General features: G+C 37.1%; 1 protein-coding gene across 1 annotated transcript in view; it reads right to left on the bottom strand.

The window, feature by feature from the left end:
• NCK2 (NCK adaptor protein 2) overlaps positions 1-24,512 on the bottom strand; it is an 84,822-nt gene that overhangs the window by 5,742 nt on the left and 54,568 nt on the right. Inside the window, exon 4 of the mRNA XM_063392667.1 lies at positions 4,970-5,691. Within this exon, the coding sequence (XP_063248737.1) occupies positions 4,970-5,691 (722 nt within the window). The remainder of the gene's footprint in view (positions 1-4,969; positions 5,692-24,512) is intronic.

The following is a 24,512-nucleotide window of genomic DNA, read 5'->3' as shown; positions in this document are numbered from 1 at the left end:
TCAGCATCATAATTGGAAAGACCTAAACCTGAAAAACCTAACCTGAAGTTAAATCAATTCCTAAACCAGAAAATTAAAGATTACCTCTAATGCACCTACAGTCCAGGTGTAGTAGTACTTCGAATTGTTTGCAATACCTTTATTTTAACACCTGCTTATATCTAGAGATGACCATGAGCTAGCTGCTGCCTACATGTGGAAATGTAAGAATGTGGAAAACAAAAGATAGGAAGTTGTTTACTTCTTTAGTGAGGAATTGAACAATCTTAAAAAAAAAATTGAAAATTACCGTGAAAACAAGTGATAAAGCAATATAAGGAAAAACAAGTGAAATGGGAAAAACAGAGTTCCCTCTTCACACTCTCAGTTTGAGAATGAAATGATAATTTTATCATTTATAAATGGCAATGTTGTGAAAAACAGCTTCCTCTGAAAGTCTTTTACTGATCCTGTAACTTATTTCAAAATTTCCTTTTCAATCCAATTCCATTTCCCAATGTCCTTTCTCCAACAAAGATATTCTCATGCACTCATTCTTCAAACTATTCCAGACCCTTTGAGCTCCCATCAGTGAGCCTGTCCTGGGACTCCCCAACTCCTTCCACTTCCATACCCAAGTTTTCCCTCACTTCCCCTCTTACTCAGTCACCCAGTCAAAAAACTCAAAGTCATAGCTCAAAGATTTATGGTCAGGCTGGAAAACACCATCTTCAAGAGTTAATTCCTTTTTCTACCCCTTCTGTTTCATTTGGATATAACCAAATACCATTCTCCTCCCTATGTAATCTTCATGTTCCAAAATCAGTATTATATAGGTCAGAAACTCAAACCGGTTTCACTGATCTTCAACTACAGCTCTAGGAAGATTTTTTTCTTCCATTTAAAATAAGCCACTAGGATATTTCCTAATGCCTGTTTTCAAAGAAAAACTTTCTCCTCATGAATGCTGTACTTATCAATCACTGCATGTCACAGAACATGACTAAAGTTCACTTTTTAAACAGTTGCCAGTTTCATTGCTTCTATCCAACAGTGGCAGGATTAAAACCCCAGGAAAACATGGGACACTCTGAATGCTATGGAATTAGCACCTTAAAAAACGTACAAACTCTCAACCTCTGCCTCCTCCCCCTATTGTCATTATTGTTAGACAAAGAACAGAGAAGCTAAATATGACCTCAAAAAAACTGACAAATCCAGTTGCACCTACAAGCCTCAGTATCATTTTAATACATCTAAAATCATCAGTATTATCTTAAAACTATACCCTGCAACTCTGTTTAGGATGGGTTACTGTAATGTGAATGCTGTGACACTACCAGCAGACGGTAGCCATTACTTCCTAATGAGTAACTAACTGCTCCTGAAATCGTCCCAAAATTTTCATAGCTCACTCATACTCTGAGAAAAATAACACCTCCTCTGCTTCATGAGAAGACCTTATCAGACTACAAAGCACTGGTGTTTGCCTGATCACAAGTTCTGCACCCACCTGCAGAGGACTGCAAGGGGCCCATGAGTTCTGACAGAAGCTCCCTTTGAAGTTTAAGGGCGTCTGCAGCAAAGGCTCTGCTCAGAAGCTGGAGGTGACACACTACTGCTTCCTGTTAGCTACAGTACTAGTGAGCACACTTGTTCTCTGGTGTGAATCTGAGCAAAACAACCCTCTCCCACCCAAATTTGCTTCTGTACTCAGTGAAATCAGAGATCTTCAAAGCATAACGATCAACCACCCAACCAAGACCACCAGTATCAGCCAAAACCTGTTCCCTTGGGTTAGGAACTACACAAAGAGAGCAAAAATCTGACTGCTGAAGAGACTGCAATCCAAAAAGTGGCTCTACAGAGACTGCATAGCTTAAATCTGCATTTTTTGTTCATTGTTTTGTTACTTATATGAGACAAACTGCAGGTCTCATTAACCTAGTAGTCTGCAATAGAAAGAACAACTAGTTAGCAGTATTTCTAACTAGGCACAGGCCCAAATCTTTTAGATCTACAAAACTAAGGTGACATTACTTGGGTACAATACTTGGCAAAAATGTTATCAGTAGGTAACTGTGCCTGTTACATAAACTATGGGCTTAAATGGTTCAAACAAGTTTATGGTCTAATAATAGTATTTCGTAATTAATGAAGATAATCAGGCTCCTAGCTACCTTACAGAGTTCATCTCAGGTTATTCTGCTCTATGGTGGCATCCTGTAGATCTAAGTGTTACTGAGGAGAATATTCTTGGCTAAAGGAATCTAGCTGAGAGACAAACATCTGGTAAGTTAAACCTAGAGAAATATTGTAAAATCTTGCAGCTACTAACACTTCAAATGCACAAATGTGACAGTCTCATCAAGTGAATGCAGAATAATACAGACCTTCACCTATCCAAGGAAAGCTTTTCGTAGCTCAGTAACAAGAGCAAAATTGAAACTATGGAAAACTTTTATGCAGACCAATTTTTGTAACTATGGTGATGGAAGGCTACAGAAAACTCTAAAACAGGTCAAAAATCAGGCACAGGATTAGCAGCATGACTCAGTTTGATCTATGGGCCTTTCTAGAAAGAAATAACCCCTGCGTCTGCAGCTTTAATAGGTGAGTTAACAACACAGTGTAATGGGAAGTACTGGTCTGGTGGTCACATGAGCAAATCAGAGAGCTGACAGCTTTGCTCTGCTCAGTCTGTTTTCTCTAATCAAGACCATCTGCTCAGATTGTGAAGACATTCCTGATGACTTTTAGCCACAGCATGAACAACCTCTGTAGTCACATGTGTGAAATACAGCAACTGTCAGAAATTTATGAGTTATTGCTAAACTCTTTCTTTATTCCATACACAATAAGTTTGAAATAGATTTTTATGATCATTTTCTCAGTGCTATCAAGTACGCCCATTCACTTATCATTTGTGGTACTCCAGGGAAAAAACTAGCAATTCCCAGTGTTTTATAATTCACATGCACAAACACACTATATGATGGAATGATAGATAAAGATCAGGGCAGACAACAGTTTGAGATGCAGTAAATTATTTCTTCAAACCTAATAAAAAGTACAACTCTCATGCAGTACTAATACAAGAGAGGCATTTACATGCATACCTGTAGTTTTCTCATTGATAAAAATAGTCTCAAATACAGGGTTTGCAAGACCAGACAAAGAGTACAAAAAGAAGGAAAAAAGGTAAGTTCCTCAATTCAGCGCTTTTCTTTTTCCTGCAGGTGTGCAAGAAACACACTGTGATATGAACTGAATAAATTTTCTGTTATCCCACTAAGTGTTAGATGCTAGAAATAGTTTGAAGAACACATTCTGAATGAATCTTTTTGTACTCCAAAGCAATGATTTCTCCAGCAACAATGCAGGCTAAAAGTTTGAAACTGCTTTGAAGACAAGGATTTAGTGTTCTGATGGCACATTAAATTAAAAGGTTACTGTGTTCTTTCAAGGTAGTTTGTTTACTCAAAGATGAGGCAGACTCTTAGGAGCAAAAAACCCAAGCCATAGCATAGTGGTCACTGTGACACGTCATGCAATGAGAAACAGGTAAGCATTTTTGTATTTGAAGTAATGTATTTTCAAACTCTCCTTCTGGTAATTTCCCAAGAGATGAAAGGAAATTGCTAGCTACAATCTCAAGACAAATCACAGTGCAGCCTCTAGATCTGAAAGTGAGCTCTACCTGCTGGACGGGCACACCAGGAATCCACATCTCAAATGTCCCTATCACACAGGACATTGACAGAAAAGGAATGTTGGAAAAAATAAGGAACTACTGTAATTTAATGATTACAGTGGCTTTCTACATTTTAGAAGATTGTGTATCCCACATCAGTCTTTTTTTCTGTTGACTGAACAAACTTGATTCCTCTCAGCCTCCGTAAATCAGTCATGGAGTAAATTCCTATTTTTCTTCCTATCTTCCTCTAGTTGACTTTTATTTAATTCTCAATTTTTTTTCCTGTTTCTCCTGTGGTTTATTTGCATTTGCCTTCGTTTAGTGATTACAATTAAGCAGAAATAGGAATTCAATGACACAGAGCTTCAAAGAAAGGGTAGTGTGATAGATATCATGTTTTTTGCAGAGCAAATTCATCAAGGAGAGGTTGCCTGAAATTTAATCAGACAATACTGTCTTCAGATAAAAATATCTAGGACTGTTACAAAATTGCTCTTTGTCTATTTTGTCAATGTTACATATGATATAAGATTAAAATCTGTCACCTTTTCAAAATCACAGTCAAAGGATAATTACATTTTAGTGCTTTAACTGCAAATTCTCTGGCCCCAGCACACATGAAAGTCCTTTCAGTTGAATTTTAAATCTGGACTTTCAGAACTACATGAACCATAATCAGAATTATTCAGATCCCTTCATGTCATCAAGGCTCAATTTACAAGGCATGTGAGCTGCTGACTTGACCCTCTCTGTTGTATTTAACAATCTTAACAACTAGATGCAATAATAACTTTACCTTATTACAATCTAAATTATCTTAGTAGATCAAAAATACATCAAAATGGGATTTTAATTAATAAAGAAACTACGTAATTATTCAATTAAAAGCAGAACAGAACTGACAAATGCAAAGATTCTATTTGAAAACAGCTTTAAGATCAAATCAATGACCAAATTTTCAATCAACTAGAATTATTTTATACTGTAATGCTTTAAATTTGAGGATAGCACGAGAAACACATGAAAAGCCAAATGGAAACCTGAAATATTTACTTGATTGCCCACTAAGTTAAAAACCCCCCTGGATAATACAGACCACAGCTGTTAAATTTCAGTGTAAATGTCACTGCATTTCACTGACAGACCAATTCTCACCAGCAGGGAGGGTATTGGTTGGTAATGCTGAAGGCCTGCTCACGTCTTTAAGGGTGAAAAGACAGGGAATCTGTGAAGTGCCCTGCTTGCTAACCCATGCACGGGGGGTTACGAACCTGCGGGCCGAGCACCACTTACCGAAGATTCACTGTCTCTAACAAGGAAATCTCCTTCCACTCCCCGTTCGTTCAGGGCACACTCTGCTTGGTGCCGGGTAACGTTCCCGTAATACCACTCTCTTCCAGCAAATCGTCCGGTGGAAGATGGTCCCGTGTAGCTTATCTGAGGTGGATGGGAAGCGTTCATAGAAGGACCATCACTAATGATTACTACATAGTTTTTAGGAACAAGACCGATTTGACCTCTGGAATTTTTACATTTCCACCACTCTGGGTCATTTTCTGGCTTTTCAATGACTTCCATCGTTTCCCCTTTTTCAAAATTGAGCTCTTCTTCTGTGACCGAGCTGAATGGGTACAGTGTCTGAACGATGTGGAGTACTTTGGTGCCCTGGCCGTTACTCATGGAAGCGCCTTTCCTTAGGCTGAGAAAGCTGGGTGAATCTGCGGTTGCCTCCTCGACCTCCTCCACCACATAGTTCGAAGGGAACCAGCCGATCTGTCCATTGTAGCTACCTCTCCACCAGCCATCGCTGCACTTCTCCATGACAATCACTCGGGACCCTTTAACGAGGGACAGCTCATCCTCCCTCTCGGCAACATAGGCAAATTTCACGTAGGCAGGAATGTTAAGATCGTAAATCCGGTCGGCGCTGCTGCCGTTGGAAGGGTATTCTGCGTCTGTGCTGGGAGTGGGGGAGGCGTCTCTTGCGCTCGTCTTTCTCTTGGTTTTTCCCAAGCCTGTTAAAGACAGAAATGTAAAGTGGTCACTTGGAATGCTTGTCCCCAGACTGCAAAAGCTGGATGTGGTGACATGCTGTACCCTCATTTCAACAACACTGCTAAATGGAGATCTCTTCTGTAACACTACATAGCCAGGAAATAGCAACAGCTTTAAGAGATTCTTGTTAACATCCAGCTGATGCACCATTAGGTAAAGAGCAATTTGTGTTATAATGACTTCTCAGAAGCAGCAGAGTTTAAACACACTTAAACACAGTGATTTCTTCGCTAGAACAGCTAATCACTAAAACGTTTCTGAGCTTGCTGTTATGTATCTTTAAATTCCAGCCCAATGACCATGTCTTTTAATTTTAGAGATGACTTCAATTTGGCTCAAACAAAAAGTGAAAGAAAACCTACAAAAATTAACAAGCACAGAAATAAAACCTAAAGTTTCTCTGCAGATTGTATTGCTCTCTTTGCTTTGGCAGTACCTGGGCAGGCACAGCTGCAATTCCTTCCAACTGCAACCCCCCTTCTGAAACCCACACCTCTTTCACCTACATTTCATCATGTACAGCAGAAACCGGATGATGAGGAAGACCATTTGCATATGTTTCCCTATAATCTGTAAATTCTGATGTCCTGTCATGGTCTTAATGATAGTGTTAAATACAATGTACAGAATAAATAACAGTAACATTGAACACATGACCTTTTTTTTTTAAGTAGAAAAACCATACTAATGTCTGTTTAGATATAGAAAAACTGTACAACATCCTTGGTACTTTGCAAACTTTTGCAGAAATCCCTCCTTAAGCTTATATAAAAACAAAATAATAAATAAAGTGAACAAGTAGCTCTCTCTCTTGCAAAATTCACTTGTAAAATCTCTGAAAAACAAAAGATTACATCTCAGTATAGCACAGCCAAGCAACGTGCAAAATGTTCTGGAAGGGACAGAAGGCAAAACCATCACAAAAATAGGAGCATTTGTACTTTTCTCCATACCCCTAGAGCCTGGGTGGCAGGTGAGAGATTTAGTTGAGACACAAGAGCACACATGCTGATTATGGAATATTTAATGGAAGGAATATAAATAAAGGTACTTTGTTTTTGTTTCTTTGAATAATCTGAAATAAGGAGATGCATGCTATTTCATTTTTAACAATTCAGGCCTATTCAATCCAGCCACTACCCTGCTAAAAGTGTGTTTTAATATGTTTAGGTATATATGTACTTGCATATACAATGGGCATCTTCAGCAAAGCTGTTTGTTCACCACAAAACTTCATGCTTATTTCAGTTATCTGTGCAGCAAACAGTGCACACATAATGATGCAGGGATTGCTGTCTAGAAGGGTTAATTACATTAATTAATACATGGTCTTATGGTCTCAAAAGACGGCAGAAAATTCTGATGACCCTAAAGTGTTTCCTGACCTTCCCCAGCAGGGCCTTGTTTCCTGCTGGAGCCCGCTACATCCTAATGTCACTCTAAGTACATCACTTCAGCCAAGAGCCAGTGGCTGCACTTCCAGGCAAAACGAGGAAGGCAGCTTATTGTACTAGGGGAGACAATCACAGGAAAAGAGCATACAAGCGAGTACTAATCAGAAGCTGGTCAGGCTCTGATCTCTGCCAAGACTGGAAATTTTCATCAGTTTAGAGATCATTTTAACCAAAAAGACAAGGATGTTTCAGAACTAATGAGCGTTAAATTACAGTGATATAAACAAACATAACTTAAGGGTCGTTCTGTTAAGAAAAGGGGGAAATTACTTGTTATAAATTCATGGGAAAAAAGCAACTGCATTTCAATAGATTCACTCTACATAAAGCCCTCCACTGAGACTGAACCTTCCAGATTAAAAACTTAAGCTTTTATCAGCTCACTAATGAAGGTATACAGTTCACTTCTTGGACTTACAGCAAAAGAACAAATAAAAAAAGCAGTAGATAGTGAAGTAGCTGCCCTAACTAGTTGAAACTCTGAGCACAGAGATAACTGTGAGAAATTGGGATGTAGTGTGACAAGAAAATGGTATATATTTAAGTATCTAGAGAAATAAATTCCCTTTTTTCACAGACCCTCCAACGCATCTGATATTTCAAATGTTGCTTTCTATCATGCCCATTAAACATAAATCATTACAAATTTGGGAAAATTTAAAAAAAAACCAACCCATAATAAAGTGTCTAATTTCTATCAACAGACTACAGGAGTTCTTCAGTTTAAGCTTAACATTTCATGTGAACAAACTTTTTAAGGCTGACAGCATGGTAATGATTAACCTCTTGCAAAAGCAGCAAAGTGCACCAAAGACTTTCCAGTTGGTTTGACCAAAGGAACAAACTATGCAGAGACCCATCTGCAGTCAGGCACTGCAAAGGGCATGCGCAGCATCTAAGAATCATTTTTTATGTGAGGCTGCAACATTCATAACTGTGTCCATGAGTGAAGAAGAAACAAGTTGTTCCATGAGCAGGATGAAGGAAATCTGTTCCTGTTTTTCTCTTTATACCTCCTGCTGAGCTATTCCTCTTCTTCCTCCTGTAGGATTCTCAGTAAGTCCCCCTATCGTAGGACTACTTTCACATCCCCAGGCCCTTCTTGTATCTCTAGTTCCCCACTGCTATCTCCAAAATGCCTTCAAAGCATAGTCCATCTCCCCTTGGTGCTGCCCTCCTCCCTACCTTTGTTGGGCTGGCCAGCCAAGTGCCTGGTACCCCACTGCCTTTCACACCTGCCTGGACTGAGCAAAGAGCTGGGGTTGCTCTGCCTTCTTCTCCAGTGAGGGACACCAGCAATGACTCTCCTAGGCACAGACTTGGAAAAAACTAGCTAGTTTATCTCTGCCAGTCTGTCAAGTTTGCCTAAAATTGGCTGAGTTATCAAGGATGGACAGATGGATGGACTATGACAGCTGACTGTGACAGTATGACTAATGTAAGCTTCATTTCCTTAGGAAAGTCTAAAAATACAGTTTAGGAGGATGGCTCGCCACAGCTAAGCAAGAATAAAGTTAGGACAATTATAAACTTTGTATATACATCTATAACAAAAAACTCCATTAAAAAAAGAAAAGTACAATCTATGTGAGTCATCTCTAGAAGAGTAAACACTACTATTCTACTAACAGAAATGTTCACTTACTACTATTTGTAAGGGGATCTTATTATGTCCAAATGGAATGAAACCCATACAAAGAATTTTACAGAAAAGAAAATATTCAAGCACTTTGTCACATGTACAAAAGTTGAATATACTTGCAATCCCAGTCATAGTTTTGGCATGTTTTATTGTCTTTGTTCTATTGAAAACCTATCTACTAATCTATCTACCTTTCTACTGCAACTGTACTTTTCTTATTCCGACTCATTGGTTACAGTTCATCTGTAAGCTGTGGAAGCCATAATCCTTTGTAACACAAATAGCTGCTGTAAGGAGTAATCTAAAGCAAGAGGTTAAGCTTTCAAGTGACAAGAAAAGTATGGAAGGAAAAGAAGCATTGCAAAGGAGCAGAAAAGTTGCTTTGTTACTACAATTCATAGGAAGTAACACTATTCACAATCTGCAAGTAACCCTGGGTTACTTGTAGATTGTGAATAGTGTTGTATTTATATGAGAGATTTTCACTCATATAAATACATTGCAAAGATGTGAGCTGGTATAATTCTTGGGGTATATTACTGAGACAAAAAAAAAAAAAAAAATATATATATATATATCTATCTATCTATATCTATATATCTATATATATATCTATATATATATATCAATCAACTGGTTAGCAACATTTCCAGAGAAGAGACCCACTGCAAATCCTCCTCTTTGCAGTGAAAGAAATCCTCTGGCCCCATGGTTAGTCCAAGGGAAACTCAGAAACATGCCTGTCACACCACTACGTGCTGTCTTCCTTTCCTAGCTCAGCTGCAGCTCTAAAGAATAGCTTGTTTTTTGAGCAGCAGGCTGAAGACCAGTTTCCTATGAATTTGCTTCCTGTCACTTAAGTTTCCATTGTGCAAGCACCCCTTCATTACCAGCTTGACCCTGAGACAGCCTTTACATTGTACCTATAAGGTCCTCAAGCTTGCACCTTCAATTCCCTCTCCCCACAGTATTTCCAGCCTTCCCACCTCACCCTCCTTAGACTTCCCTAGGAAATGTCTTGAGCTCCCCAAGTCCCAGAGCTCCAAGTGGTGGAATTTCCCTCTGGTCGATCTCATCTGGCCCGATGCTGGGACAGTGCCAGCTCCCTACCCCTACATGTGTCTCTTGCCCTGCTGGCCACACTCCTGGCCCGAAGCCTGGCTGCTTGTCAGCACAGATGCCCCAAATGCCCAGACTCCTTCTGCTAAAATAAAAGGATTTCTCTCTCCCTTCTGCCTTCAGTGATGGCACAGAAACAAGGCTGCAGAGCTACAGCCTCTATGAAAATTGGTTCATAGGATAAACAAGTTTAACTATATTTAAAACGTGATCTTAAAACATAGCTTATCAAACACATACATAACATTTGCATAGAAAGGCATTTTTTATCACTAGTATAAGTTTGTATTCCATTTGCTAATTATGGTTTAATATTCCACAATACCTTTACACAAAAAGCCTATTTACAAAAAGAGACAATTTCCTAATTTTACTAAGTTTTATTTGACAAGTCATTCCATGTTTCTGCAAGCTGGTATCCTTGTCTGAAACTGGTGAGTGACCACATTTTGTATTCTAACTGCATTTGATCATCCCCAGAGAAGAAAGAACATCTCCACAGGCTTATGGATACTCACAGTTATTAAATTCTGCTTAAGAACAACATGAACCAAACATTAAAGGTATTTGCAGTCAAATTCTCTAGCATCCCCTTCCCAAGACTGCTCCCTAAATTTTTAAAATCTTGTATGTAGCTTAACTTTAGATTAAATACACCTGCATTTCTTTTTTGAAGGAATTTTAAGCTGATTTGATACCTGACTTTTTTTAAAGTTGATTTGCTATTACTGTCTTTTCTATTTTTCCTTCTTCCATATACAAAAAACATTATTCAGTACCAAATGACAATTTCTGAGAAATTGTTAGCATGTCATCAGTGTCATCTGAATTCTCCTAAACTACCTTTTCTAAAACCTGCTCTGATTTTAATACATAATTTTAATATACAAATGATGAGCAAAGATGTTTTTGCAGCTTACCTGCACATCAAATCAAAAGTACAGGACAAAAAAACCCCGAAAATTCTTTCAGAAAAACACTGCAGTACAAGAAAACTATTGCTTTGAGAAATTATAAGTGCAATGCCAAATTCCTCAGAATTCCTCCATTCAATACCAAATTCAGTTCCTCAACTGAACTGAAAACTCCTCAATGCCAAATTCAACAGAATTCCTCCCTTCAGCACTCAGTGAAAAAGAGCAAATATTACTAAATACAGCATATAATAATAATAATACTAAATACAACTCCTTAGAAATCCTCCAACAGCTTCTTATTCAAATATCAAGAACAATTAAGGAAGGACACTGTCCTCCAAAAGTGACCTTTAGACTACAGAATACATTGCAAAACAAACAAAAGTGTCTCAATACAACTGAGTTTTGTAAACTACTTCTTCTTTAAGAGACTAGAGTTCTATTAAATGTTGTTCTTCAAATATCCTGTATCAATGTTGGAAAAGCCAGTTTTAAGTCTAAATATGCAGCTGGAAATATAAAAATGGATGCTGCTGAGTAAAGCTGTTAGTTCTCCCTGTGGCAATTAGAAAGCCAACTATTTGTACATTTTCATCTATTGCCATATTTACATATCTTAATAGATTTTTTATCATAATGAGTCGGAACTAATTTTTCTATAATGTATTCAAACCTTTATGTTTGAAATTAGTTTTTGATCAGTTATTATGTGTTACTACAAAACTGTAAATTGGCAAAAAAGTAACTTGAGCAAGATAAGAGTCAAAGAGATATATTGAATTAAGAGTGCATCAAATACCAACAGGTACTCTTTCATAGTCTATTTACAAAAATAACAAGCTTTTTTCTCAATTAACAAACTAAAATATGCTGTATTAGCTAACCAAAACACGGAAACTGATACTAGAGCTGAAAGGGACACATGTACACTCACAAATCTGCCACAGGCTGTCAATGAATGGGTTTTAAATTTAAAATGAATATTTGAAAATTTATATATGGGAAAAAAGAACTTTAAAAAAGATATTTCATGGGAAATATGCATTACCCAGTAACTAATTTTTAAAAAATATTACTGACCATTACTCTCTGAATTAAAAAAAAACCCTGAAACAAAAAAAACCCCAAAACAAACAAAACCCCCAAAACGAAAGAAGCAAACAAAAAATTAAACCACAACAACAACAAAAAAACCAAACAACAAAGCAATTACTTGTAATATTTTTCACACTAATTTTAACGCATTTTAATTTAGGCACCTTCCCTCCAGAGTAAAATGCTTTCAACATTACCTCTTGCTTTATGGTTATAAAAAAAACCCCAAAAGAACTCCATAAAATCATAGAAGCCACACAGAGAACATGAGTACAGTACAATTTTAATGGAAATATTTTCATTTTAACCAATTTTTTATAGCAATCCATTTTGTTCTTTAAAAATAACTCCATTACAATTCAAACGGAAACAAAGCACTCCAGAGTGCTGAAAAATTTAAACTTATATTTTAAAACAACAACTTCCATTTAAGAGATGAAAGATTCAACATAAACAAGTTTGAGGCTGATAAATTTGAGGAAGTCAAACAAATGAACTGGGAGAACTCCCAATATAAATACCCAGAGTAAAAAAAAAAATTGTTGCGAATGTCAGAGTTATATAAAAAGTTAAGAAATAAATTTCAGCTGAAATTGAGACACATTTTAGTTTCTGTATACATTCAATCAAATTTTACAGAGCAGCTCTCCTTGTTTCAAAAATCTTCAAAGATAAGGCAACCAGAAATTTTCACTCAATTTACTAATCTAGTGTTTTCTGTTAGATGAAACAGAAACAAACAAATCTCTCATTTTATCTAGAAGTAATATTTCTTTGACATTTTAACCAATTTTTATTTAAGATACCTAAAATTATTTTTCTTGACTATTCTCACAGAATTGCAATTCCATCTGACTTCAAACAGATGCAGCTAAAAACAATGATCTTTTCTTGTTTAACAAGTAAGTTATTCATCTCTGAATATTATGACAATGAATTATATTGCATATTAATGCATACATTTAATAAGATTCCAAAGTGTACAGTGTCAGTTTTTAAATAAACTAAAAATTGTATTAAGAAAGAAGTCATTAACTTTCCAGGAAAATTCTTCAGAAAAAACCCCCACCATAATGCAATGTAAATTAAGTAATTCATCCACTCAGTACAGAGCTAAACACAACTTCTTGTCAACTGGAATATTCAAATTAGACATTCATGTAGTTTTGTTATTTATTATTACTTTTATAATTTTAAATTAACTTGTCTTTGCTTCTTTATTACTAAGGAATTCAGCAGACCAAAGTTTCTTCTGTTACACAGAGAGAAAACCCCAACGTTTCTGCCCATTTTCAGACTGCAACCTCCCACTCCTTCTTCTCCCCATCCACCTACACATACAGTTTCCAAGAAAATGTTCAAAAGCTAGGATCCATATGTGACAGTCAGTGTTTTAGAAGCAACATATCCATCAACAGCACTCTTTAAAGGACACGGCTATAAATTCCAGGAATCTTCAACTGCATTTGCAATACAGAAATGAAGCTTTACCGCTCAATTAATGACTTTCTGTATCTTCTTTACGAAGCTCAATATCAAAAAAAGCCACACTAGAACAGATCAGAAAATGGAAACTCTTCTCTAAATGTCAAAGTGAAACTCTGACATTTCGACAACCAGGCTGCTTTATCAATGCTTTTCAAATACAAGAAAAAGTAGTGTCAAAGTTTTCCATGCATCGAACACTATTCGGTCTAGAGGCTTCTGTAAAGAAATCAACTCAACAACTATATTACAAACAACTTTTGCATTAACTCCTGTAATTTACAGGTAAGGTACACTCAAATCCCAGTATCAGAGTTTTCTGTACCCAGCACATCACATTTCAGAGCAAAAGGTTAAAATTATACAGATGTAATATTGGGACATATGGGGACAGAGACAAACGTACAATCTGGAGGCTTTCATAAACTGCCTCGTGTATGGTCTTACCCCAGCGTCAAAATGAAGTAGATTTACTAGGCAAATTTAAATGGTCTTGGGATTTCAAATCCTCTGTACAACAGGAAAACAGTTGCCTTGGTCTCAAATAGAGGACATATAAAATGAATGGGGTTTCTCAAGACTGACCATTCCAATTTCTCTCTACATATTTAAACTGAAGCTTGCTTGCTTTAAATACGCAGTCTCTGCTTTCAAACATAAGTACAAATATTTCCACCTAATTTGTAATCTTATAAATTATGCTATCTTGATTTTGAAAGATGTAGTGATATGAGAATTTTTCCAGAAATATCTTAAATCTAAGGCAGCCCTGTAACTCTAAGAACATATCTATAAAGTGTGAGAAGGCACAGTAGCCATGTAGGCCTTCCCACTGCTTTCTGTTCCCTTGATGTCAAGAAGAAAAGCTGCACTGTTTTGCCCCCTTCACAAACACTAACAGAGGCTATTGACAAAGAAGTCACTAATATGAATGAGATGCTCCAAACTACCTCAATGCACACTCCTGTCCCTCAGGAAGTGTATCATAGCTTATGTTCCCCCTCCCCTTCCAGCACTTGGTGGAAAGATGATTTATATTTAGTTATATCACATTTATATGAAGTAAAAGAGGTGTGCACAGGACAGCTAAGGATACAAATTTGACTTCCCAACACTAACCCGTTCAATTAAAAGGAAATTGGGGAAAAAATACATCAAGTACAAAGTAGACTATCTGAATGCAAGATGACAACCTTCCAATTTAAAGATCCTTCCAAATAACCGCGATGGAATTATTCTATTTTAAATACATGTAACTATAGTTCTAACTTAGTCATTTCACTTCTTGTATGCTCAAATTTACTCTCAATTCTGTATCTGAAAAACAAAGTTGTAATGGATGTTACAGATGGAGATTGAAGTACGGATCACTAAGCCCAAACCTGAACCGAGAAACTACAAAGCCCCAATTATACAGCCCCCTAACTCAAAGAAATGCTCTAGAAGACAATGATCCGAATACTGACTAAAGTGCAGTATCTCAGCAACAAAAAGCTCAAGACAGTCCCTCCTGAAAGTACAACAGTCCTTTGAGCTTACTGTGTTTTACTCCAGTTGACCCATACCAACACCAAGCATGACATAAAGCCTTAGTAATTTTACCATATGGCCAGAATGCCCATGTCACCCTAACGTTTTCCAACATTAAATAAGTGTTACAAGAAAGTACAAGGCATTTATTACCTTTTCTCTTAAGAAACCTCAAAAATCCTTAGAAGCCTGTTATTGATACTGCAGGTTTTTTTGCAGTTTGCAAACTTCTTTTAGGAAGGGGAAAGCAAACTAAGTGTCATCTTTCCTGTACTAACTTCCTCTCTGAATTTCAATGCACACAGCTTCATTAATCAAGGGCTCTTGGGTTATTTGCAATTACATACACAAACCCAAGCCTCTCTGTCTCTGAAGGGGAAGTAACAGGATGAAATGGCTCACTTAACAAAACAGCCTATCTCCTCTGAGGTTTAGTCCTCATGGACAAAACACAAAACCTCAGGACTCACACACAAACCAGAACAATTTCTTCTGTAGATTTAAACTCAAGAACTATAGGGTAATAGTAAAGTAATAGATTTATCTCCTGTTCTGGAGAACAATTTCCTGAATGAACAATTTAAAAAATATCATACAGGTGAGTTAGTAAACTGGTACAGCCCATACACAAGAAGAATGATGTTTCCACCATATCAAAATACAATTTTCCTCTTTTTTTTTTCACTTTCCATTTCCTTTAATTTACAAAATCCTAAAGACTGCAAACAGGAGTGATGGCAATGACAATTTAGACAGTCTACAGCCTAAGTCCTAAAACAACTTCTAGTGCAAAGTACAGCTACAAATAGTCATCTATTACAACGAGTACCCTTAAATGTCCATCTGTCCAAGTTGACCAGCCATTAAGAGAGGTCCAAAAGAATGCGCTGAGACCACAAAAATAACCTGTCAGCAAACGATCACATTCACCATTGAAGCAACTCTCAAAAAAAGCCATCTGTGCTGGAGCCTTTCCCCTTAAAACAACAGAGGTGGCCTTTCTCTCCAGCACTGCAGCTTTGATCTTTCTGTCTACCTACACTCCACGCATGTCAATTCCTGTTTTATGGAAAGACTCCACAAAACAAAAAACTTTTGAGACTCGGAAAATGGAAGGAAACCTTTCCTTACATATTCTAAGACAAAGGCCAGTTTCTTTTGGTGTGAATGCTGATTTACAAATTCTGTTTGCATGGTACGACAACATGTCACAGAACAGCCACCCAGTCAGGTCTTCGGAAAACCTGAGAAACAGAAAGCAACAGAACTCAACTGGAAACAATTAGAGAAAAGGAAACAAATTAATACTTAAAAATCCCCTGGAATACTAAACCTCAAGACAGCCCAAGGCCACAAAAAAAAAAAAAATCCATCCAGTAATACTGAAAGAATTACTTAAGGTTGCATATTGAAGGAAATAGCCATATCTGAAGGAGAAGACTTCTCCAATGATTGTAACGTGGGAGAAAGAACAGTCACTGTATTCACCTATGTATTGAAAAATCTCTTGTTCTTTGAGTCAATGTAATTCCCTGGAAAATGGTGTCCCCAGAGTACATACAGACGCTATTGATTTTTGCCAGTCACCTTAGCTTGGCCTTTAGAATGGTGACCCAGCCCCGCACACCAAACAAGGTACACAAGACCTCAGCTACTGTCGGCTGTTTCTTCTCTCTGCTACCACCTTCACGGGCTAGGACGTGAAGCCAAAGGGGATGACAGCGTGCAGAGCACACAAATATATGCAGTCCTATAAACATGTGCTTATGGAAAAAGCTCAACCCAGGCAGATAGGTGCAATGCAGTGACCCACACTGCGGCCCCAGTTCTGCTGCCTCAGCCAACTTCAGTTCTCCCAGGAACCTGGGGGAAAGGAAGAAAGAAGGGAACGCTACACAATGAATCCAATACAAGACAGTACCTTGGAAAAAAATGTACTTTCACCGGTTCAGAAGAAAAGACATAATTAGCAGAATGATTAAAGTATTTTATTCTATGTAAAAAAACGAAACATACAGAAGAGTTGAGGGTTCAGACACAAACTTTAATGCTAAAAAAGTAAAAGATTGCCTCCACAGCAGGAAGAGGGCACAGGAAGAGCTGCTGGCAATAGAGTCACTCTCTTTAACAGTGAGCTGTGAAACTACCTTGGGAGCTCATTTTTGGGCTTGCTCTGAGGCCAGCCATTACAGGTTAAAACATAACTGGCTCAGAGAGGGGAAAAACCAAGGGTAGTCCAAGGTGATAATTGAGGAAAATAATACCAAAGACATCAACACACATAGAGAAACTGAGTTACGGTGATCCTTTTGTCTTTTCACACATAGTTATAAATACAATAAAGACTTATTCTTTGATCTGTAAATGTCAATGTACCTCTAAGCACACACAGACATTCTGCCTGAGAAAGGGGGAAAAAGTACACTTATTAGATAAAATTTCTAATATGATGAACAAATTTACTCAATATAGAGTAAAAATAGGAGGATTTCTTTATTCCTTCAGCCTTGCAACATTTTACTGCAACTGTCACAGTGGAAAAATCAGCTGAAAGGTAGCCACATCATGGTTTCCATTATATATTTGTTTTAAATTCTTGAAGCAGCACATTCTTTCAACTATCTACCCCAAAAAAGCTAAAACTTCAACAGAATACAATATATACAATTGTAAACTGAAAAAAGCAAACTTCTGAACCATTACAAGCTCGTACTGCAACAAGCTTCAGGTTCTGCATTCACTGCTGCTTTTGGCTTTTCACCTTGGAGCAGATAAAGGGCCTGGTGCATACATCCAGCAGAGAAATTTTTATCAAGCAATAAAGGAAGCATTATTCTGCACCATGAGTTCTCCAGAATATTCACCAAAATTCTTTGCTTTCAGCTCTTAAAAAGGAATGAAGTTTCTGTTTCATTTTCATTGGGAATTTTTGTTGTGGGTTTGTTTGTTTCTTTTGCATTAGTCTGCTCTGCAACTTCAGATTTTTTCCTTCTCAAGCAGATGTTTCTTTAGAAATTACAACACAGTATTTTTTAGAAAGTCTGGTTTTAGTTCCACCAAGCAGAGACTTGGATTCCTTTAATGTTACTTTCAGTGGACACAGCTGATATGCATATTAAAATTGTTTAAACATTTGTGGGTGTATAATAGGTCCAAACCCATAAACTCCTGAGTTTGTTTTGAATTCTAGATAAATATTTTAACATTTTATAGTAACACTAATTCAAAATGAATACCTTTTTTGCAATTATGTATCTAATTGACAGTGAGAAGGCAGACCCTACCCTGTCATCAATATGTTCTTATGTCATTTTCCATATGCTCAGAGAGTATTGCTGCTATTGAGTATGTCTCCATATCTTCAAAGATCATCAATAAAGTGAAAATGGCTACTTTAACTAAGTGTAGGTTTTAATGATGATTGTGAGGCAGATATATTTCTGGAAAGTAGCAAAGTATTTCAATTACATATTATAGTAATCATCTGCCTCCACTCCAGTGGCATAAGCACTGCCAGCACCCAACTCCATGTGCTCTGGATGGGAATGGAAGAAATCTCTTCTCTGTGTTTGAAATCGTTCTGAACATCTCCCATTTCTCCTTTCTCAGCAATCTATGTAACCACAATCATCTATTATTACCGTGAACACGGAAGAAATGCAATTGTTCCATCTTATTTTTCCCCCGAAACTAAAGACACCACACCTAAAAGGAGTTCCCATAACTTCTCTCACTACCACAAAACCATGTTCTCCTCAATTTCATCACTGGTGAAGAGTCACCACCATTGCCACACTGTCTCTCCAACAAACATGCTTACTTTGAGCAACGCAACTACACTGCAGGATGAAGAACAGCAGAGAAAGTGCTTCTGTCGACCAAATTCAACCATGAAATGAGCTATGAGCTATTCTAGGATTCTAGGAAATTGAGCAAGAATTTGTGTTGTATATAAACACTTCCTCTAGTTCCTCTCCCTAAATTTGAACTTAACTTCCCTCATCCAATCCTCCAAGAGGCGTGACAAACATGCCACTACTGTCATGCACGTATTTTCTGACAAGCTAGAAAACTTCAAAGCAACAATAACTGACACAGAAAAAAATCTTTTATTTTTGCTGAATTTCCATGAGGGGATTGATTTTATCACTAATTTCGTCTAGAGATGTTTGGCTAAACAAAAACTTCATATAATTCCTTCTTAGGAATTTTTATATGTTATAAATAATTTGACAAGTAGCTATATACTGTGGAAGTTATTTTTTTTTTAATCGACTTTATTAAATGCTGTTTTTTGAATGGAACGACTAGCATTTCTTACAGATCTGTGAAAAGCAAGGCAAACAACATTGGGAAATTGAAGTCCAAAAGAGATTAAAAGAACTTCTGTCTGTCTTGTAAGGCAGACCTGTTTCTGTTAACATGAGCTATAAGGCTTAAGGGGCTGTCCTATCCAACAATATACTTATTATATAGTGATACCATATTTATTTTTGTTTCCACAATTCTTTCATTCTGTAGCAAAATTTTTACCCTTATGGTGTCCAGAGAAGACTAGAATTGGAAATAACTAATTAAGAACTAACAGAAATATTTTCAAACTGGTACTTGGTTCTATCACAATTTAATGTGTTTTCTGTGATCTTGCAGATGATAAACAAACAAATTCATCAAGCAAAGAGTACTGAAGACTCAATTAGTGCTCTGACTGTGCCAAAAATCCTTTGCATACTCTTATGATTACCCTTTTAAAAATTAGTGTGGAAGAACTGGAAAATATTCAGCTAAAACTCATAATGTTAGAGTCATATAAGTAACTTCCCCCAGTAAAAGACTTTAGTAATCAAATTCCAATACTTGAAATTTAGAAGCAATCTGATGAATGTCAAAATACCACCTTTACAATTAAATCTGCCACACATATCACATCAGAACAACCAAAATTGGATCACTGAGATATTTTTAAAAAGAAAAAGTCCTCAAAACCAAAACAAGAAAAAAAAAAAAAAGGCCAATAACACACACACCAGAACTTAAAAGGTTGATAACTTATGGAGAATGAGATTTCATAACCATGTTATACAGAACTATAATGGTAATTCTTTAAATCTGAGTTGAAATATTTATATGTAAAAAGGAAGTACACCAAGCCTCTTAACCAACAGTAAAGAGGAACAGTTTTCCATTGCTAAAAAACATTGCATTAAAGAACGACCAATTCCTCATTTCTGCTTCTTATTAGGCAGTGACTCTGCAAAGAAAGAAGGGCTAACTTCCCTGTCAATTTCCAAATGAGCACTGAGAAAGTGGTCCCAAGTAGCTCTCAAATGGGAAAATATGAAGTTATAAATTTGAAAAAAACCCAGCATTTTCATAAAAATAACTGGGCAAAGGAGAGAGATATAAAACTCTTGATTCCTGGAGGCACCAGTATATATGGCATTCAGGAACTGTTGCAGATCTACAGGCTGACCAAGGTAGACACATACCACAGGGGTTGACAAACACACAAAATACTCCTGGATATTTCAGAAGCTCATAACGCTTCTGAAATAACCTGCTAGGAACAACCATGCAAGCAACAACTGGCTTCTCCACATTACATCTCACTTGGCAATTCTTACTTCTCAAATCTGGCATACTGAGTGAATTAAAACTAAAACGTTACTGAGAAGTTTTGCAGACTTCCAGAAGCTTAATAAAGGAGTCATTTAACAAGTTTCTCATGCAACTCAAACATGTCTGTGAAATGTTATCAGGGTTACTGTTACTTGCCATCACAACCAAAACTCATCTGTTTCTATTTGCAAATTCTACAGATTTGCAAACTCCTCTCCCTGTATTCTTGGTGTCCAATATCCTTTTCAATACACATTTTAAGAAACCTCTCTCTTTTGCAGGGCACCTGTTCAAAAGCTCTCGCCAAGAGTAGAGTAGAAACATCCTCAAGGTTTCTTATGTAGTTATTCACTAAAGGGAACAAGATCAGAAACCTCTAAGAAAAGCCTATATGCAGTGCTGGTTGTGAAGCAAAAGCAGTAACATTCAGGAAATCATGGATTCCCATGAAAACGGCACCCTGCTGCTGGATCACACGCTTCAGCCACTCATGGCACGCTGCTGCCTGGGGAGTTGCGCTGCTGCCAGGAAAATGACTTGCAACAGGATGGAAAAAATGTAGAAGTTTTATTTTGAGTACACAAACAACCGACTTCTCAATTATTCTGGCTTCCTTCAGATAAGGTTTCTGTTCAGCATGACAGAGATGAGCCAGCAGGCACAGATCATCCTTGCTGCAGAAGGGGAAACCCATGGAGTTGCACTCAGAGACAGCTCTGGGGATGGTGCTGGCAAACACCCACTCCAACCAAATGGATATGGGAATTCCTTTCCACCCCCCCAGCACATGGGAAGAATTATATTACAGAAAATTACAATTTAAAAGATGAATGCTGGAGGTCTCTTGCTTAGTAAGACTTATTCAAAATGTATAGAAAATACCCTCTCTGCAAAAGAAAGGAAACTATTTTAAACTTCATTATAATGAATGAAGATGAAATTTTAATCACAGGCATGGAAGCTGGCTTTTGCCTTAAGAATAGCAGTAATTACCAGATTTCATTCAATATGAGCAAACAGAAGACAGCAATTTGAAATGGCCAAATTACCATTAACTTTTTACTTGCAGTATCACTCAGTTAAGACAAAAAAGGGAATGAGAAGATGAATCATTTAAGACACTCAATAGGTGGTCTATATACTCTTATTTCCATAATTAAAACGAGGCTATTGTAGGTGAGTATTCATTTGACCTCATTCAAGAAAGAGATTTAAGAAGACACAAGTAGTATATATCAAACAGAAAAATGACACCAGAACAAACAGAAAAACCAGACATTCATCTGTAATTGAAGGATTACAAAACTCCAAGTTTTTTCAAGTAATTTAAGCAAAGTTAAAAGTTACAGAAAGTTCCCTGCTATCAAGATTAAAACACAATACAATAGAATCGAGCAAGCCCTTAAAAACACAAAGATAAAGTGAACAGCGTAGAAAAGGCTATAGTTTTGTAAAAAAAAATGCATAGGATGATTCTAAAGTCTCTCTTCTGAAATTACTGGGGGTCATTTGAGATTTTAGGGTGAGCTGTTTTTCAGTCCACAAGGAACTGATTTAAAGAACACATGCTAAACAAGCATAAATCAGCATTTTAATAAGCACCAAACACATTTAGGAGAGCTGTCTCTGAACATATTTTACTTGATTTTTTTTTCAAAAAAGGTCAAAGTAAAATGGAAATTCAAGAAGCCTTAAGACATTGCTAAAATTGGGCTGACATATTTAAAACATCAAGCTGCCTATTCCAGGTACCCATATGTCCATTAACCTTCCACCAAGCCTGGGCCAAAAAACAGTAAAGCTAATAAGGACTCTATTAATAAAATATTCAAGGGTTGAGATCTAATTAACGACAGTCAACAGTTCTGGGAAAATTAGTTTTTAGCATCAAACAAGCATGACTTAATTTTCTGATGAGATTGTAAGTTTTCCCAATAAAAGCAACTTCAAAAGATAGTGAACTTTGTGGTGTACTTTGGTTTTTGTGTACAAGACACCAACATAACTGGTGGCATAAAGTTTCACTAGAACACAGACTGCCAAAGACGAACAACTATTCAGATGATGCATCTTCAACAGCAAATGAGGGGAACTATTAATTAAATAGTTATAGCTCCTATGGGGTCTGCATCAATTTGAACTATGGCTGGCACTTCTCATATTTATTGAATATAAAAATATAAATCAAGCACCGGTAATTACCGTGGATAAGCACAAGAGTGGCAGATAGCTACAGGTAATCCCATAGACAACACATGACATCATTTGCATGATAACAATGCTTTCAGATGAATTATTTTTTTAACCCAAGGAAATGTAATCTATTAAGAAAGAGGCAGGGAGAAGTGCATCTCCATGGGAACAACCATTTGCTTGACTGACACAAGTATGAAAGGGGGGTGCAGGTACGTCACTGGAAGCAGATAGGAGTTGGCTGTTTCTCTTCTGAGATTTCACAAGATTCATGATTAATTATTGACAGACTATTCAGTGACACTTTGTTGGGTTTTTTTTAAGTTCAGCACCTGATATTTTGGCAGTAGCTTCAAGACCTAGTTGTTTAAGGACTAATACTCATGACCACCATTCCCAACTGTGCTGGGTTAGGAAGTATTTTAATAGGAATTTTCTTGTCATCCTTGAAGAGGCAGGTATGATGATATATTAGACATATTTGTATAAAGAGAACTTAAGAACTTGTTTCACTGGGTGAAGCAAAACTTTCAAAAGCTGTGTCACTAGATGAAGCATCAGTCTTGCAATTTGCAAGCCACTGTTTAAAAAGAAGGAGTGCACTTCGGATGGCCTCTGAAAACAATGGATCCTCTAAGGAAGGACACATGCTCTGCTTGTTCTGAATGGGAAATTACTGTACAGTAAGACAGGAAAGGCTTAAAGACTATAGTTTAGCTGAGGACTCTGATTCAGGACAGGTAAAAGAGTTGTACAGACATGTGGTGCACAGCATATACACGTTTCATTAAGGTAAGGAGTTCACAGCACCTAAACTAATAAAGAATACTCTTAAGCACCAGCTCTTTTGGGTGGATGTTAGGAATATTCTGAATCCATCCGTGAGTTAGGTATGCCTTAGGCAGTTTCTCACTCTCACAGGATGAAAGAGCATTAGAGGTGCTTTACACTCTGGATGCTCACCCAGGTAAGTGTGGTCACAACACAAAAAAAGCCAGACTATCATAAGACATTTTCTACCTCAGCTGAACAGAGAAAAACATTAGCAAGGGAACAGGGAACACATAACTTGTCGTTACAGTGCTTCAGAACTTAAAACCCATGCAGGTGTGTGCAAAGGGCTGAGGCTTGGAAGATGCGACACCTAAGGATGGCTCGGCCAAAAAACCACCAAGCTTTTGTCTCACACCTTTTCATCATTCACCACCAGAGTGACGGGAAGCACCCTGCACCATGCAGCTTTGTTAAGACTGCAAATAAACACACACATCGGCTAAGACACACCTCTATTCCCTTCACTTTAATAGGTTTCTATTGGACATAAATAAAAATGTGTTTACATCAAGCAAACTTTTTACATGAGCAATTGAAATATTATTACAACAGGACTGCAATCCTTTCCCTAAGGTACCTTTCAAAATACATACATCAAATTCAAGTTTTCAACAACACAGATCTACATAAAAAGAGCTTAATTTTACAACTGGGACTTGGATTTTAACCACTCAAATCTTTGAAAAGGCATAATCACATTTCCTGGCACTATAGTCAGTATATTCCAAGAGTATCTGTAGAAAGGACTGTGGTACTAAATATTACCATGGTAAATTTTATGATAACCTTGTTTGCCTGCCACCCATCCTCTATTCCCCAATTTCCACGTAGCTTATGGCAATTTAGCAGTGGAAGAAATGGTAATGAAGGAATGATTAAGAAACAAAACCTGT

Source organism: Prinia subflava, chromosome 3 (assembly GCF_021018805.1).
Source record: "Prinia subflava isolate CZ2003 ecotype Zambia chromosome 3, Cam_Psub_1.2, whole genome shotgun sequence".
Taxonomy (NCBI): domain Eukaryota; kingdom Metazoa; phylum Chordata; class Aves; order Passeriformes; family Cisticolidae; genus Prinia; species Prinia subflava.
The sequence above is the reverse complement of the archived record's forward strand: the minus strand, read 5'-3'. Positions and strand labels throughout refer to the sequence as shown.